Genomic DNA, 19,415 nt, shown 5'->3' with positions numbered 1-19,415 from the left:
TAAATACGTTTGGCTGAAAGATTTCCTCTCATTATCCCAACGTTCCTTAAGCCTTACCTATGATTGTTTCCAGCATAATGGAAGAAACTTACTCATAATTAGGGTGCATGTTACATTAGCATTTAACCCCTAAAACGCGGGTGTTTACAGTCGATCCCCCCCGAGTGGCGGGGTTGTATCGCGGTCTGAGTACCTGTAGGAAAATATTCGCCAAAAATCAGAGATTAACCCTAGAACATTATACTTGGTATGGCAGATAGTACTTACATTCAGCTTTCTCCAGAGGCAGGTGTTGAGCCTTCGTGGACTACCCAAGGACTTGTGGAGACTTGCAAAGTTGGATAACCAAATTTTCACTTTCACACCTCCAGCAACCCGGTTTCCCCTCTACCACAGCCTCATTCTGTCACAGTAAACTTTATACTACAACGTAAACGTAGTTAGGAATCCGTATTTGTACAATAAGCACTGAAAATAAGGCTAAAATCAACAGAGCGTACGGCCGACATGCACTGTGGCGGCGGTCTTCCCGTCACTCAACAAACATTTCCATTTTCACAGCTAAAAACATGTATACTACATTATTTTCAATCATATTACTTCCCAAAAGATCACCACGGCGCGCTTTTTATTCTGCCTTACGCCCATCACTTTATTCTCGTTCCTGTCGGCCGCTTGCACTGACTGGGAAGAGCTAGAACTCACCATAATCTCACTTTGAAAGCCTGCAGTAAACTGACGCTAAACAGAGGCAAACCCTGAGAAAAAAAGCTAGTGTTACAACTGGGGAAACAAGCGTTTCCTAGTAGCATAAACTGCTTGTGAGAGGAGATCGCAGATTTACAGTTCTGAGCACTCAGAGCGCTGCCATGTATCACAGCCAGGCTGGCCGGGCCGTGGTGGGGGGGGTACGGGGGGAAAACGCGATATTTGGCAACAACTGAGGTCAGTAGTACAAAGGTAAAGTATGCTAGTTGTAGCTAGAGGGTGGTGGTACTGATAGACAATACCAGCTGGAGCCTGCTTGCCCGCGGTTATTCAAAATTTACTAAAATCGCAAACGCGACGACCCGCCGTCCTGCCCTTATGGCCGAGCGTCGCAAACGCGACGATCCGCGTTTTAGGGGTTAAACATATCGGCAAAAACATCTGAGACGAAGTGGCAGGCCGCCTGACTGTTTGAGATGGTAGAGAAGGGTCGTGAAAACATACGAGTGACCTTCGTTCCCTTCCCATAATTGTTCGCAGATTTTTATAGCTCTCCCTAACCCAACATCCCTGACACCGGTACAGTAAAGCATTGTTCGAGGCTGACAGCTGTTATGGGGTTAATGGAATGCATTATTGTTTGTATTAATACTCTCTTTCACACATACTGTACAGTACACTTAAGAACAAACAAAAGAATGAACAGTAAATGTAAGAGGAAGAAATAACAATGCTCTGTCGGTCCGAAATGTGTTGGGAAGCGCGATATCTAACGAAGAATGCAGAACTGAATGCTAACTTACGAGAACACATGAGTAATTTTTTTTTTTTTCTGATTAGCAGACGTTCTTGTTTCCTTTCGTTCCCTAAAACTAAGAAACCCATTACTTTTCGTCTAAGCGTACAGCTGAAAGACTTCACCAATTCACTTCATATTCCTCCAGTTTGTTTTCTGTGTTTTTCTATTTTGAGGGTAGTAAATTACCTTCTCTTGCTGAAAGATTTTCTCTTTTATCACGTTCTTTAAGCCGTATCTACGATTGCTTGGGGCATAATGGAAGAAACTCATCGTACACAAAAGTGGATTTAGTTTCCCAATTTCCCAACTGGAGCCCAGGTTAGGTCAGGTTAGGTTAAATTAGGTTAAATTATTAAGTAGTTAAGCAAGGTTAGGCTAGGTCAGGAGTATCAGTTGCCTCACCAAACTCCACCCTACCACCCTTGTGATCGAGTTGTGAGCAGGAGGTGTGGGTGGGGGCAGGGTGAGCAGACTCTCTCTGGTTTATCCATGCCTCTCTTCCTAGCAAGTGGATGCTTCCTGTTTAAACTGGAGCTATCGTACGGATAATTCTATGAATTACTGTACCACTGAACCATTCAGGCACGGCCCGGATATACCGAAAGCTGGATAATCCGAGCCTGGATAATCGAGCTTCCACTGTATATATATATATTTATACACTCAAACCTCGATTTAAGAGACCTCCATTTAAGGGATTTCGGATTTAAGGGACTCCATGTTCTGCGTGACAAACGGACAAGGCCATTCAAAAATGATATGTAATGTCTAGGTTATGCACATTAATATGTTTCTTAATACAGTACCCAAAAAGTAATATTCAGAATCATATAAATGAGTAAGATAAGTGAAACAATCATTGCAGTTCGTATGAAGATTGTCTTTATATGTGGTAAAACAGCGGACATTTTCAAGTAAAGGACAAGTTGATTCCCCATTTAATCCCTTAAATCAAGGTTTGAGTGTATATACAGTAATCCCTCCACCATCTGATGTAATAGAGATAAAGGCATGTCCAGAAGTGGGTCTGTTCGGAAAGTGGGTCCCTTCCTCCTGGACTGGTACTTACGGACCCTAACCCAGCCTAACTCAGAAAACCACTTACATAACTTTCTGCCAGACATGCATAGCACCTATTTAAGACCCTGTTCACACAAATAAGGGAAAGTTTGAAATCAATGAAAAGGAACCTGAGAATGAGGAATTAGAAGTGAGTATCGAAAATATTTAGCAGTGTACAGAGTACTTACAAAACGTCTGTGGCCATTCGTTACGAAGGTTAACCCACCTCCTCTAAAGCTCTAACAGTGGTGAAAATGCTCTTGAAGCACGTACCGTAATCCATTGTTGTGCTGTACTTAATCCTTTTCACTATGAGTTATAATTGTTTAACACTGTACATTGTGTTCTTGATTGCACCATGCCAGTTTCAGCCGCCAGTTTACACTCTGTAGGTAATCTTTGCACTCTGAATTCTAATTTCATAACACTGCACAACACTGTAAATTCTCATGTGGTCTAGTGGCAAGGTATTGCACAAAAACGAGCACATGCAGCATCCATTGAATGAGCGTCTAGTCAGGATAGTAGTTAGGTAGTAACTGCCAACTGGGGAGGGATGGGGGAAGCAAGCACCGAGCATAAACACAGCTGGTTGGCACTGTGCACCAATTTCAAACTACAGTTGAAAAAAATGTAATTTTGGGGGGGGGGGTCCAAAGGCCCAGGCCCAAAATGTCCGGTAAGTGGGGAGTCCGGATAGTGGGCATCCTGATAGTACAGAGATTACTGTATATATATATATGTGTGTGTGTGTGTGTGTGTGTGTGTGTGTGTGTGTGTTTCATTTTTAAAGGCTCCATCATTCTTGCAATATATATATATACAGTAAAAGTCCAATTTTTTAGCATCCAATTCCCCAGCAAATCTGACATTTCGGCAGTTTTGAGAAATAGTCCCATTTACGAAAATCTCTGATCGTTCGGCAGATTTTCCGATTTTTTTCGTCCCCTCTACTGCTGGGGACTTCTTCCAGCAGTAGCAGACTCCAATCAACCCCTTCTATTGTACATATGTAAATAAGGAACCTACTATAAGTTTAGGTAAGTGCATGTGAACTTGTAGGCCTACTGTACCATTACATTTATGTACAGTATGTTCACTAATTTCTTTATTTTTCATATTCATGTATAGTACTGTATTCATTACAGTATTGTACAGTATCAAACAGTATACAGTACTAACTCCAAACACATTTGTAATGATATGAGTAGTGATGATAGTGTTCACTGAAACTTATAAGGTACTGAGTGGGTATGTTTTTGATAATTCGGCAATTTTGATTTTTCAGCACTTGCCTGGTCCCATAGATGCCGAAAAATAGGACTTCTACTGTATGTAGATATATATATATATATATATATATATGGAAGCATGTTGGAGCCTTTAAAAATGAAACATATATATATATATATATATGTTTCATTTTTAAAGACTCCAACATGCTTGCATATATAGAGAGAGAGAGAGAGAGAGAGAGAGATATCTCTACCAGACAGCCTAAGCCACTTGGTAGAGATACATTGGCTGTATCGTCCCCACTTCGGTCGGTTTAGGCCGGTCCTGCAGTGGATACTTAAACGGATGATGATGATGATGATGATGATGATATATATATATATATATATATATATATATATATAACGGATGATGATGATGATGATATATATATATATATATATATATATATATATTTATTTATCTATGTATATTGATCGAGCTGGGTGGATGAATTTTGTGAGAAGTGCATGATCAGGGATTTTTGGCACCCCTTTTTAACGTGGCAGCGTCTGGATTGACTCTGTCGGATACGATTATGTGAAGCTACAGAACATGGTGAATGTTTTTGGCCTATCCGGTAGAGCCAGGATTCCGGGGGCTTGAATAATGATTGAATGGAAGCATGGTCCATGGGATTGGGCAGTTTTGGGCTGTCTGGACATTGCTACTCCTCACCCTGCCCTTGAGTGGGAAAGGAGGTCTGGATGATGATGATGATGATGATATATATATATATATATATATATACACACACATATTTCTTCTTTAGGTAAAGCATGCAAAACTGGCAGAGGGCGTGGAGCAGGCAATGACAGACAAGAAGTATGTAGGGAGCTTTGACACGCAGCAGATTGAGCCCTGCTACCCACCCATCATTCAGTCTGGAGGCAACTATGCACTCAAGTTCAGTGTGTCAAGGTATGCTGTGGCCAGGATTTTGTTCACTGTCATCTCACTAGTTTCTTTTACATGTACAGATTTACTGTGGCATTTTACTATCCATCCAGTCCATGTTATTACATGCCAATTTATTTTTTGTGTCGGTATTCTTTGTTGCTGATAGCTGTGAATTGCAGTAGTGGCTTTTTAAAATATCCATCCATATATCACATGGCTTGTATTATACGAGATCTATGCAGAAAGGAACCGAACTTTTTAAATTAACTAGCAGGCATAGCGTGTCGCAACGTGAGCGCTGTGTAGCAACGACTTTGAGCTTTAGTTTAACACGAGCCTCATCACACCATGTCGTTAATAGTCATCTAGGTACACATGCTTGTGTGAACATGTGTTTAGTGCACCTGACAATTTCTTGCAAGTTGAACACCGAAGGATCTTGAAGAGCAATGTGTTTGCTTGAAATTCTGTTTCAGATTGGGAAAAACTTTTACGGAGACTTTTCAGATGTTGCAACAGGCTCATGGGGAAGATTGTTTGAGCCATACGCACTGTCACAAGTGGTTCCAGTGGTTCAGATCAGGAAGAACATCCTCTGTAGATTCCAAACCTGGACTGCCTTCCATGTCGAGACGATGATCACGTTGAAAAAGTGCATGCTGTGATTCGTGAAAATCATCACCTGACTGTCCGTGAAGTTTCCAAAGAAGTAGGCATCTGTAAAAGTTCTTGTCACACAATTTTAACCAAAAAACTGAAGATACATCATGTTGCTGCATACTTTGTGCTGCGTCTGCTAACAGATGAGCGAAAAGAGAGCTGTGTCACAGTCAGTCAGGAGCTGTTTGAATGCTGATGAAAACTTTCTGATAAATGTCACAGCACGTGATGAAATGTGGATGTATGGCTATGATGTTGAAACAAAAAGGCAGTTGTCACAGTAGGTTGGAACGTAGTCACTGTGACCAAAATAAAGCACTTCAGAGTCGCTCAAATGTGAAAGTGATTTTTTTTTTTTCTTTTTTTTTTTTTTTTTAGGGCATTCATCATGAGTTTATTCCATGTGGTCAGACAATCAGTAAAGAGCTTTATTTGGACAGTCTGAAGCGTTTGAGGGAGGCATTGCACAGGAAGAGGCCTGAGACATGGGTAAACAAAACCTGTATGCAGCACCAAGGGAATACACCTGCTTGAACATTGCACCATATCAGTGATTTTTTGGGGAAGCATGGAAGCACGAAATTACTCATCTCCTAGACACCCTACTCTGTGGATTTGGCTCCTGTGGACCCCAAAAAGAAGAAAGCATACAGTGAATGGATGAGAAATAGGGGCGTGGAAGAAGTTGAGAGGCGGAAGAGGGAGTTATATGTAGAAAGAAAGAGAGAGGTGAAAAGATTAGTAAGAGAGAGTAAGAAGAGAGTGGATGAGGAATTTGGAAGGAATTTGAGTGTAAAGTGGAGGGACTGTAAGAAAATGTTCTGGAGAGAGGTGAAAAGAGTAAGACAGGGTGGAAGTGAAGTTAGCAGGGGAGTGAAAGATAAAAATGGTAGATTACTAGTGGAGAAGGGAGAAAAAGTGAGCAGATGGAGAGAACACTTTAAGGAATTGTTGAACGTAGAGGATGGAAGTAATGCTAGTATAAGTGGCTGGGGAATGGCTGGGAGGAGGAGGGAGGTGAGAAGACGGGAAGAAATCAGCAGGATAGAAGTTGTGGAAGCAATGAAGAAAGTTAAATCGGGGAAAGCCCCAGGAATTGATGGAGTGTGTGGTGAGATGCTGAAGCATGGGGGAGAGATAGTAGTAGAATGGATGTGGAGGATGTGCAGATTGGCCTGGGAGGAAGGTAGAGTCCCTGAGGATTGGAGGTCAGGTATAATTATTCCCTTGTACAAAGGAAAAGGGGAAAAAGAAGTGTGTGGTAATCATAGGGGCATTTGTCTTCTTAGTATAATAGGAAAAGTGTATGGTAGGATACTTATTGACAGAGTTAGAGAAAAAACAGAGGAATTAGTTGGAGAAGAACAGGGAGGCTTTAGGAAGGGAAGAGGTTGTGTAGATCAGATATTCATTCTTAGAATCTTTTGTGGGAAAGTTTCTAGAGAAGGGAAAGAAGTTGTATGCGGCTTTCATGGATTTGGAGAAAGCATATGACAGGGTGGATAGACAAGGATTGTGGAAAGTGTTAAGAATATATGGAGTAGATGGGACGTTGTTGAATGCTGTGAAGAGTATGTACGATGGTGCAAAGGCTGCAGTGCGTGTGGATGGTGAACTAAGTGAATTTTTCTCTTTGAAAGTTGGTTTGAAACAGGGATGTGTCATGTCTCCATGGTTGTTCAATCTGTACATGGATGGGGTAATAAAAGAGGTACAAGGTAGGGTAGTGGATGTTGGAGTAGCCCTGGTGAGAGAGGATAGTATTTGGAAACTCCCTGTACTGTTGTTTGCAGATGATACTGTGTTGTTGAGTGAAGACGAAGGGGAGCTGCAAGGCTTGGTGGATGAGTTTGAGAGAGTGTGTAAGAAACGGAATCTAAAGGTGAATGTAGGGAAGAGTAAAGTGATGGTCTTTGAGAGAGGTGAAGTCAGTGAATGTACAGCGAGGTTGGATGGTGAGGAATTGGAAAATGTGAGTACGGTTAAGTACTTGGGTAGTGTGATGATTAAGGATGGAGGTTTGGAGGGTGAAGTGCTTGAAAGGGTACAGCAGGGAAGAAAGGTTGCTGGTTCTTTGAAAGCAGTGATAAGAAACAGGGAAGTGAGCATGGAAGTGAAAAAGTTACTACATGACAGTATTGTGATACCAACTCTAACGTGTGGAAGTGAAGCTTGGACGTTGTTGGAAGGACACAAGTCAAGAGTGAGAGCAGTGGAAATGTGGAGTCACATGGAGAGACAGGCTGACGAATGAGGATATAAAGGAGCATTGTGGTGTTGATGTGGATGTGATAGGAAACGTTATGAGGAACACACTGAGGTGGTTTGGTCATGTGGAGAGGATGGAGGGTGAAAGACTGACAAAGAGAGTGTATGTGAGTGAGGTGGAGGGGGGAAGAGGGAAGGGGAGGCCAAGGATGAGATGGAGGGATGGGATGGAGAGGTATATGAGAGAGGGGGGTGTGAGTTGGGAGCAGGGCAGTGAAATGGCGGGGGACAGGGCGACTTGGAGGCGATTTGTTTGTGGCCACCCCAAACGGGATTGAGGCGTCTGGCAATAGAAAGATAGATAGGACCCCATCACCCCCCCACTGAAGCATGTGTACCTCATTGGGTAAGCAGCATGGTGTGATACTGTTAGTGTGACTAAATCCCAAACTCACTGCTATACAGCGCTTCTGTTGTGGTCACGCTGTGCCAGCTGGTTGGTGCACTATTTAAAAAGTTTGGTTTCTTTTTGGACAGACCACATTCTGTTACTGTATTCATCATTTATATGTAGTTTTTGGAGAAATGACTATGTGATGCCATTACCCACTGTTATCTCTTCTAAGTAGATAATTTTTGCTGACAAATTACTAATGTATGACACTGTTGTTCACTTCAGTATACCATGTGTAATATACTGGTTGGGACGGAGGGATGTGAGAAGAGAGGAAGAAATCAGTAGGATGGAAGTTTTGGAAGCAATGAAGAAAGTCAAAATGGGGAAAGCCCCAGGAATTGTTGGAGTGTGTGGTGAAATTCTGAAGCATAGGGGAGAGATAGTAGTAGAATGGATGTGGAAGATGTGCAGATTGGCCTGGGAGGAAGATAGAGTTCCAGAGGATTGGAAGTCAGGTATAATTATTCCCCTGTACAGATGAAAAGGGGAAAAAGAAATGTATGATAATCATCTCACTGTCTCGCAGATAGTAGAGAAGGCTTGTGAGAAGGACCATAAGGTGTTTGTGGAATTCATGGATCTGGAAAAAGCATATGACAAAGTGGACAGAGAAGGATTGTGGAAAGTTTTGCACATGTACGGTGTAGAGAGTAAGCTGCTAGGTGCCATCAAGAGTTTTTATGATGGTAGTGAAGCTTGTGTAAGGGTTGATGGGCATCTAAGTGAATGGTTCCTGATCGGTGTGGGCGTGCGACAAGGTTGTGTGATGTCCCCATGGTTATTCAGTACATATATGGATGGGATGATGAGAGAAGTAAAAACACAAGTAATGGAGAGAGGGATGGCGTTGGTAATGAATGGTGATAGATGGAATATCTCAAATTTGTTGTATGCTGATGATGCAGTACTACTTGCAAGTACCGGACAAGAACTTGGTAGTCTAGTGCAGAGTTTTGCTGATGTCTGTGAGCATCGTGCCTTGAGAGTAAATGTAGAGAAGAGTAAAGTGATGGTTATTGAGAGAGAAGGTGACTCCCAGCGTGATGTACAAGTGAATAGAGAGAGACTGGAATTGGTGAGAGAGTTCAAATACCTGGGTGCAGTGATAGAAAAGAGAGGAAAATATGCAAAAGAAGTTGAAAGTAGAGTGTCACAAGGAAGAAAAGTAGCTGTTGCAATGAAGGCCTTGATAAAAAACAGAGTTTTGAGTGTTGCAGCTGCACGAGGCTTACATGAAGGAGTGTTAATGCCATCTTTAATGTATGGATGTGAGACTGTGGTGTGGCATGAAAATGAAAAGTCAAGAGTAAGAGCAGTGGAGAGGGGACTGCTGAGGAATGTATGTGGAATACAGCACCAGTAGACTGCAGCACCAGTCGAGCAGGGCAGTACTCCCGAGGTGGATGGAAAGCTGATGACAGGGAGTGCTGGAGCTCCCGTTTCATCAGCCCTCAGGACTAGTTCCTGACCATCCCCCTTTGCTGAACTTTTTCAGTGTCTCAGTTACACAGAGAGTAGGCCAGCATGCTCTCCAGTACAAATTTCTCTAACTATCTTCACCAAACTACATGCACAGTACACGCGACACTTCCTATTCAAAATTCAACAAAAATGGCGTCAATTAATCAAGCCTCGGAGTCCCCAGGGGGGGGGGGACCATAAATGCCCCCGCCATCTGCCCCTCTCCCGGTGATGACTCGAGGTGCCTGGAACCACTGTCTGACTCGCTTCTTCTTCATTTCTGCAACATTCGCGGCCTTTCATCTAACTTTCGCTCTGTTGAGCAGCACCTCTCCTCCTCTAAACCTCACCTTCTTTTTCTGACGGAGACTCAGCTGTCTGAGGCAACCGACAGCAAACCCTTTTCTGTATCCTCCTACTTTCTCCATACTCATTTCAAAGCCAAAGGTGGCTGTTGTGTATACATACGCAACGACTTATCTTGCTCTCGTGTTCCTGAACTTGATTCTTCTGAATTCTCCACACTCTGGCTTCGGCTTTCCTGTCATTCTCTGACTAAATATATCTGTGCTGTTTACTTATCCCCTAATTCTACTGACTATCAAAAATTCTTCGACTATCTTACTTCTACGATGGAACACATTCTGTCCATTTCTCCTTTCTCTGAAATCTCCATTCTTGGAGATTTCAATGTTCACCACCACCTTTGGCTCTCCTCTCCTTTCACGGATCCACCTGGTGAACAAGCCTACATCTTTTCTATCCTTAATGACCTAGAGCAGCTTGTACAGCACCCTACCCGTATCCCTGACCGCCTTGGAGAGAGCTCCAACATACTTGACCTCTTCCTCACAACTAATCCTTCTGCTTACTCTGTTAATCTTTTCTCTCCGTTGGGCTGCTCCGATCACAACCTTATTACCTTAACCTGTCCTATCACTCCGGTACGGCCTGTGGACACTCCAGGGAAACGTCGTTTGTGGCATTTTGGAGCCGCGAACTGGGAGGCCCTCAGGCAGTACTTCTTTGATTTTCCCTGGAATGATTATTGCTTCCATGGCCGTGAGCCATCTGAGTGTGCCTTGCGCATTACGGAGGTTATTCTCTCGGGCATGGAAGCATATATTCCTTTCTCATATCCTTTGACTAACGCAAGAAAGCCTTGGTTTAATCACTCTTGTTCTAATGCTGTCCGCAACAAGGAGAAGGCCTACAAAAGGTACCGGAGCCAACCCACCCCTGAATCACATCATCTTTACGTTTCTGCCCGGAATCGTGCTAAGTCTGTTCTTCGCTCTACTAAAAATAATTTCATCCATACTAAATGCTCTCAACTCTCCAACTCGAATTCTTCCCGCTCCTTCTGGCACCTCGCCAAAAATCTTTCTAACAACTTTACCTCATCATCCTTCCCTCCTCTTTTCTACTCTGATGGTTCTGTAGCTATTTCTTCTACTGATAAAGCAGATCTCTTCGCACAGACTTTCTCCTCCAATTCCACCTTAGACGATTCCGGTGCTGTTCCTCCATCACTTCTCCCCTCTGACTTCCTCATGGCTGACATTAAAATTTCTTCAGTTGATGTATTTTCTGCCATCACTGGCCTCAGTACTAACAAGGCATATGGGCCTGATGAGGTTCCTCCTGTTGTTCTCAAGAACTGTGCTTCTGTGCTTACACCCTGCCTAGGCAAACTCTTTCGCCTTTGTCTGTCAACTTGTACCTTTCCTTCTTGCTGGAAGTTTGCTCTCATTCAGCCAGTCCCAAAGAAGGGTGACCACTCCCAACCCTCCAACTATCGTCCAATTGCTTTAATGTCCTGTATTTCAAAAGTTTTTGAGTCAATTCTTAATAGAAAAATTTTAAGGCATCTTTCCTATCACAACCTTCTTTCCGATTGTTAGTATGGGTTCCATCAGGGACGCTCCACTGGCGAACTTCTCACCTACCTTTCAGACTCCTGGTCATCCTCCTTTCGGGACTTTGGCGAAAGATTTGTTTTTGCACTTGACATCTCAAAGGCTTTCAATCGAGTCTGGCATAAATCTTTAATTTCCAAACTGCCCTCCTACGGTTTCTATCCTTCTATCTGTGCCTTCATCGCTAGCTTCCTTTCTGGTCGTTCTATAGCCGCTGTTGTAGACGGCCATCGTTCTTCTCCTAGATCTATCAACAGTGGTGTTCCTCAGGGCTCTGTCCTATCACCAACTCTCTTCCTTTTATTCATCAATGATCTTCTAAGCTGTACATCTAACCCTATCCACTCCTACGCTGATGACTCCACCCTTCACCTTTCCATTTGGTTCCCACAACGCCCATCTCAACAGTTACTTCGAGAAACAAGGGATGAGGCTATGGCACACCTAATGTCTGACTTGGCTCGTATCTCTGACTGGGGTAAAAATAATATGGTTGTCTTTAATGCATCTAAGACTCAGTTCTTACACCTATCAACCCGACAAAATCTTCCACAGGTATACCCATTAATGTTTAATAATATTCAGCTTAATCCTGCATCATCCTTGAACATGCTTGGGGTTTCATTTACTCGGGACTTATCTTGGAAAGATCATATTACATCTCTTGTAAAATCTGCTTCCAAGAGATTGGGTGTGCTAAGCCGACTCTGCTCTTTCTTTACCCCTGCACAATTGTTGACTCTATACAGGGGTTTTATCCGCCCCTGTGTGGAGTACAACTCTCATGTGTGGGGAGGCTTCCCTCATACAGCTCTTCTCAATAGGGTGGAGTCAAAGGCTTTTCGTCTGATTAACTCTCCTCCTCTTACTGACTCCCTTCAACCTCTGTCTCTTCGCCGCACTGTTGCATCTTTATCTCTTTTCTATCGCTACTTTAATGGTCACTGCTCCTCTGAACTGTCTGCTTGCATTCCTCCATCTCTACGATGGGCGCGTAGCACCCATCTGGCAGCAAACTCTCATCCCTTTTCTGTCCAACTCTCTAATGCAAGAGTTAACCGTTACTCCCAGTCTTTCATTTATGCAACAGGTCAGCTCTGGAACTGTCTCCCTCTATCAGTATTTCCTGCTGCCTATGATCTCCAGTCTTTCAAACGCAGTGTGTCCAGGCATCTCAAAATGATCGGATCTTGAATTTGGCTCTCTATTGTATTTTGTTTTTCTCTTGGAGGGAACTGTTACTGCGGGCTCATGGCCTTTGGTTCCTTCTTCCTCGCATTAAAAAAAAAAAAAAAAAAAACTGAGGGTGGATAGGATACAAAATAATGTGATTTGTGAAAGATGCGGAGTGAGGAAGTCTGGGGACACCATAATCGAAAAGAGTGTACTGAGATGGTATGGTCATGTGGAGAGAATGGATAACAATAGAGTGGTGAAAAAGGTATATCTGAGCAAATTTGAAGGAGGGAGGAGGCGAGGTAGACCAAGGAGAAGGTGGAGAGATATGGTGGATGAGTGTGTGAGGAAGAGAGGTTTGGAAGTCAGTGAGGCTAGGGAATTGACAAGAGATCGAGCTGGCTGGATGAATGTTGTGAGGAGAAGTGAGTGATCAGGGATTTTGGCACCCCTTCATAATTTGACAGTGTCTGGATTGACTCTACTGGATACGAAAATATGAAGATACAGAACATGGTGAATGTTTTTGGTGTATCTGATAGAGCCAGGATTCCGGGGGCTTGAAAGATGAGTGAATGTAAGCATGGCCCATTGGACTGGGCAAACTTGGGCTGTCTGGACATTGCTACTCCTCACCCTGCCCTTGGATGGGAAAGGAGGTCTGGATGATGATGATGATGATGATGATATGATAATCATAGGGGCATCTGTCATCTTTGTGTAATAAGAAAAAGAAAAATATATGGTAGGATACCTGTTGACTGAGTTAGGGAAGTAACAGAGGAATCAGTTGGAGAAGAACAGGGAGGTTTTAAGAAGGGAGAAAGTTGTGTAGATCAGATATTCATTCTTAGATCTTTAGTGGAAAAGTTTCTCGAGAAGGGAAAGAAGTTGTATGCATCCTCCATGGATTTGGAGAAAGTATATGACAGGGTGGATAGACAAGGAGTGTGGAAAGTATCAAGAATATATGGAGTAGATGGGAAGTTGTTGAATGCTGTGAAGAGTATGTATGATGGTGCTAAGGCTGCAGTGCGTGTGGATATTGAACTGAGTGAATTTTTCTGTTTGAAGGTTGGATTGAAACAGGGATGTGTCATGTCTCCATGGATGTTCAATCTGTATATGGACGTGGTTATAAAAGAGATACAAGGTAAGGCAATGGATATTGGAGTGGCCCTAATGAGAGAGGGCAGTGTTTAGAAAGTTCCTGTACTGTAGTTTGCAGATGATACTGTGTTGTTAAATGGAGGTGATGGGGAGCTGCAAGGCTTGGTGGATGAGTTTGGGAGAGTGTGTAAGAAACAGAATTTAAAGGTGAATGTTGGGAAGAGTAAAGTTATGGTCTTCGAGAGAAATGAAGTCAGTGACTGTACAGTGAGGTTGGATGAGGAGGAAATGGAAAATGTGAGTGCGTTTAAGTACTTGGGTAGTGTGATGAGTAAGGATGAAAGTTTAAAGGGTGAAGTGCTTGCAAGGGTACAACAAGGAAGAAGGGTTGCTGGTTCCTTAAATGCAGTGATAAGAAACAGGGAAGTGAGCATGGAAGTTACTACATGACAGTATTGTGATATCAACTCTTAATGTATGGAAGTGAAACTTGGACGTTGTTGGAAGGACACAAGTCAAGAGTGAGAGCAGTGGATATGAGTTATTTGAGAGGAGCCTGTGGAGTCACATGGAGAGACAGACTGACAAATGAGGAAGTGGAGCGTTGTGGCATGGATGTGGATGTGATAGGAAGCATTAGGAGAAACTCATTGAGGTGGTTTGGCCATGTGAAGGGGATGGAGAATGAGAGACTGACGAGGAGAGTGTTTGTGAGTGAGAGGGAGGGGGAAGCCAAGGATGAGATGGGGGGATGGAGTGGAGATTAATAAGAGTGGGTGATGTGAGCTGGGAGCAGGGCAGTGAAATGGCAGGGGTCAGGGAGACATGGAGGTGTTCTGTTTTTCTGCCACCGCTTACGGGATTAAGGCATCTGGGAATAGATAGATAGATGATTTTTTTTTTACAGGTGTCACACCCAAAAAACAGCGTAATTTAATTCATAGCCACCAAAAATACCACATTCCTCCATTGTAAATCATTGTTGTTGGATATCAGTAATAAAAATGGCAACCATCATTGCTGAGAGGTGCAGGGCTGGATGAAAGTGAAGTTTGGCTGCCAACTTGGTAGCTAGCCACGGAGCCATCATTCTTAGGCTATGTCCATACTAAATGCTTGCTGATGCAGACAGAAGTTTAGCATCACTGTGACCACTATGTGTAGCCCCACTGGACACTGGCTGGTGCAGACAAGAATTTCTATGGGTTACATTAATGCAGAACTCCTGCATGCCCTATCAAGTATGTGCTGTGGATGCAGCTTTAGATGTGAAACATTAAGCCACAAGTAGTAGTAGTAGTAGCAGTAGTTGTTCCCTAGGCGGTCTGGCCAAACAGCCCCGAGTCTCTTAGGAAGGCCATGACCGGGCTTTCCCAAAGAGCTCCTAAAGAGTGTATGTTGTGTTGTTGGCGTAGGTGAGTGTGTGCAATGCAGTCTTCCATAATGTGCTTAATAGTATGGGGTGCTGTGTTGCATGCTGGACAGGCATCAGTGATGGAGTCATCCAGCCTCTTCTGGTAGCTTAAGAGGGCTGGATGATGCCCACATCTCAGCCTGGCCAGGTGGACCTTGTCCTCATGAGGGAGATAGGATTCAGAAGGGTGAACGTCAGGAGGCTGTGCATGGAACTGTGTATTGTCTTTAAGTGACTGAATGGAGCGGCGAGTGATCTCAGTGTGGATATGCTTCTGGAAGCTGTTCTGAGGTGGGCGAGTGGGGAGAGATGACAGTATTTGTGTATAGTATCGTGTGCAGGGTGTTGTTTTGATGTTCCATGGTGTGGGTGGATGTGCTGCCATGTAATATAGTGGATCTTGTGGGTTTGTGGAGGCTTCTGCAAGAAACTGGGTGCCTCTTATGTCTAGGTGATCCTTGACTATGAGGACTTTGGTTTCTTGATGTAGGTGGTCTGTGGGTGTAGTAGCTGTGCAGCCTGTGATTTTTTGGGGGGCCTTGTTCTGTATGGTCTTGTAGAGTGTTGTAGTGTGTTTTGGTGAGGTTAGGCGCCCAGGCAGGGCTTGCATAATTCATCACTGACCGTATGTATTGTTTGTATACTGCAGTGGTGGTTTCATTGTTGTGTACGAATGTTGTATGGGCAAGTGACCTCAAAACACTGGGTCTTGGTGTTAATTTTAGTTTTAATGTTTGTGATGTGTTGTTTAAATGACATTAATGTATTATATGTTACACCAAGGATTTTGTGTGTGCGTGTGTGTGGTAGGGGAGTGTTGTTTTTGGTGAGGTGTGGGATGTGACCGTGTTCTGCTGTCCAGTTTGTGAGAAGGGTCACTGTAGATTTGGCTGGGGCTATTTTTTGCCTGTTTGTGGTGAACCATTCTTGTAGTGTGTTGAGGTAAGTTTGAATGATGTGTGCAGCTGTGTTTGTGTTTTTGTGCATACATGTAAGTGTTATATCGTCTGCATAGGAAGCTATGTGTATCTGTGGTGTGTGGGGTGTGGGTATGTCGTGCATGTATAAGTTAAAGAGTGTAGAGGATAAAACAGATCCTTGGGGGACACCGTTTGTGGAGTTTCTGATGTTAGAAAATTGACCGGCAAATCTTACGTGTGCACATCTGCCTGCCAGGTAGTTTGTCAGGCATCTTTTTGTGTTATTGTGCATGTTTGTGTTGAGTATTTTGTTTGTGAGGTTTGGTGGGGGATGGCATCAAAAGCTTTGCTAATGTCTAGTGTGATTTGGAGTGTTCCGTGTGGTGGCCTAGCTGAATTCATGCCATCGAAAACTCTCTGTGTAAGGTGTGTAAGATGGGTGTTTGTGGAGTGTAGTGGCCTAAAGCCATGTTGTGATTGGGCTAGGGGAACTTGAGGTGTGACTAGTTGTAGTACCAGTCATTCAGTGACTTTAGAGGGGGGTGCAGAGGAGTGTGATAGGGCGGTGTGAGGAGGGTAATGTGGGGTCTTTGTTGGGTTTAGAGATAGTGATGATAATGCCATGCTTCCATATGTTGGGTATTATGTTGTGTGAGTAGCTGTAGTTTGATATATTGGTGAGTGCTTGTATGCCTTGTGGTCCAAGGTGTTTTAGGCGAATGTTGGTTATGTTGTCTGGTCCACAGGTAGATGAGTGCTTAAGATTGTTAATGATGTGGTTCGTCTGGTTGTAAGTGAAAGGTGTGTAGTCTGGGTCTGTGAGGAACTGTCTCTTATGTCGGAGGATACGTCGGTCTTTGGGATGGGGGTTTAGATGTCTAACTTGTGAAAAGTGATTGATGAGAGTGTTTGCTTGTTGTTTGTTTGAGGGTATGGTGTCTGTTGTTGTGATGGCAGCGTGTGATTGTGTGGTGTTGCTGTTGGAAAGTGCGATGCTGTTTAGTGTTTTGTGGAGTTTGCTGATGTTTGTTTTGTGGTCAAGTGTTTGGAGGTAATTTTTCCCGTTAAGTGTTTGCTGTTCTGATATTTTATTGTTTATTTGAATGTTGAGTTCTTGTATTTGTTGTACAGTGTTTCGTGTATGGGGTTTTGGGGAGTGTCGTAGTGTGTCCCACTGTCTGATGAGGCTCTGAATTTCTGGTGTAAAGTTGGGGTTGTGTCTCTTTCTATTGCCCCTAGGAATGTGTCTTTTGTCTGCGTTCTTTAAAATTGTATTGAAAGTGTGCACAGCGGTGTTCATGTTTGTGATGGGTGTACTGTTAAGTGTTTCAAAATGTTGTTCTGTTTCAGTTACAAAGGCCTCCCAGTTGGCTCTCTTATAATTAGTGTATGTATCTTTGTGGCCAGCTGGGGTGATTCTGGTTTTGGTAGTGATGATGATTGGGAGGTGATCGGAACCTAGGGTTTTGACCACTCTCCAGGATGTAGTGGGGGCAAGGTTTGGGGAGCAGAAGGTGATGTCTGGGGATAATGGGAGGAAGAGGGCTTGGTGTGGGATATGGGTATGTTGGTCTAGATTGTTCAGTATGAAAAGATGATCTGTCTAGGATTGTAGTACCAGCCCTCTGTCTGTGTCAGGGTTGTTGATATGCCAGGCCGACAACTTGGCGTTGAAATCACCACCCATGATGATGGTGGGTATGTTAGTGATGTGGTGTATCTGTGGAGAGTAACTGTGTGGTACTGTGGGGGACAATTGGGAGGGAATGTATGTGTTAGCGATTGTTGTGTGTGATTTGTTACCAGTGCGTATTTTAATTGATTGTATTTCTGTTGTGGTGTCATGTGGAAGGAGAAGTGACTTTGTGTGTGCATTGGTATCTGGAAAGTTGATGGATATGTGTACCAGGGTGATGAGTCCACTGCCACCACCGTCGGCCCGGTCTTGTCGAATTGTGGTGGAGTTATGAAATGTCGGTGTTTTCTGTGCTCTGTGTAGTTTTGTTTCTTGTAAGATGGCAATGTGTATGTTCTGTTGTTTGATGAATTGTGTGAGTTCTTGATTGTTGGTGTTTATGCAATCTATGTTTGACTGAAGGATGTTTATGTTGTGTGTGTGATGTGTGTTGGCTGCTGCAGCATGGGGGGAAGGGGTAGGAGGAGGTTCTGATGGAGGTAAGGGTTGAGGTGGATTAGGATGGGTTGAAATGGGAGGAGTTGGGGGACTGGATGGTGTGGGAAGGATTGGTGGGTTTGGCTGTGGAGGTGTGAAGGAAGTAGGAGTAGGATTGGTGCAGGGGGTTAGTGGGTGGGGGGAAGGAGCATGAGGAGCAGGTCCAGGTGTTTGTGTAATGTTTTCTGGATGCAATTGTTGTGCAGGTGTAATGGGTCCAGTTCGTGCAGGAATTGCACTGAACTTAACCCTTTATCTGTCGGCTCTACGTGATAGGTTTTGAGCATGTTGGACATAAGTATTTGTTGGTGGGTCCTGGATTGCTCTCAATGTCCCTGGCTAGAAGAAGTCATTGAGTAAAGACAGCTGGGGAGGCATTTCTTGGTGTAGAAAAGTCGGTGTTGTTGTGTGTGTTGTGTTGGGAGATGTGGTACTTGCCTGGGCGACCGAAGCCACTCCCAGGTGCATTGGCCCCGTGAGGGGCCGGGGGGGTTTGCGGTGGTTTGGTCCCCATGCTGTCCTCTTCTTCCCTTCGACAGCCTCTGGTGGGTAGACCCACGACGAAGACGCCACCGGTCCATGTCCTTAAGCCACAAGTAAATACCGGTAGTCATAATGTAATTTCAGCCTCTGACTTTTTTCAGAGCTAATTACTCATCTTAGATTCCTTATTCCCAATAATTCCCAGTAACTGTTTGGATGTAAGCTGCTGATTTGGGCACTTGGTTTAGTGTCCAGTCCTTAGAAAACATTGGCTTTACCATGGCCAACCTCGGTACATTTTGGAGGTTTGTCATGAGGAAGGATGGTGTCATTTTTATGTATGGATGAATGGTGTCATAGTTGAAGATAAATAGTATGTATGGCCTTATATTTTACACATAAATAATTATTGTCAGTAGTCTTTGTTTCAGAAATCAGTTATTATGACTTTTTATATGTGACTGATTAATAGTGGTATGTGGAGGAAATGGGTCAGATAATGCTGGGAAGAGTTGAAGTTCTTTATTTCTCTCATGTTTCAGCACATACAGAGCTCATGAACAGTCTTCCCTAACCTGCCAAAACCAGATCTTTCATGACACCTTCACCTCATCACTTTTTTGCATTTTGCACTATTGCTTTCTGTACTGGCAGTATTATAAACAGTGAGACTAAGTACATGGGCATAGG

At 43.5% G+C, this 19,415-nt stretch overlaps 1 protein-coding gene across 1 annotated transcript in view; it reads left to right on the top strand.

Annotated features, from left to right (window-relative positions):
- dre4 (SPT16 homolog, facilitates chromatin remodeling subunit dre4) overlaps positions 1–19,415 on the top strand; it is a 249,825-nt gene that overhangs the window by 54,775 nt on the left and 175,635 nt on the right. The window contains exon 6 of the mRNA XM_080270162.1: positions 4,617–4,765. Coding sequence (XP_080126288.1) covers positions 4,617–4,765 — 149 coding nt within the window. The remainder of the gene's footprint in view (positions 1–4,616; positions 4,766–19,415) is intronic.

The sequence above is a fragment of the Coenobita brevimanus genome, chromosome 39 (genome assembly GCF_032717465.1).
Source record: "Coenobita brevimanus isolate Jiangsu-jjx chromosome 39, ASM3271746v2, whole genome shotgun sequence".
NCBI lineage: Eukaryota > Metazoa > Arthropoda > Malacostraca > Decapoda > Coenobitidae > Coenobita > Coenobita brevimanus.
The sequence above is the reverse complement of the archived record's forward strand: the minus strand, read 5'-3'. Positions and strand labels throughout refer to the sequence as shown.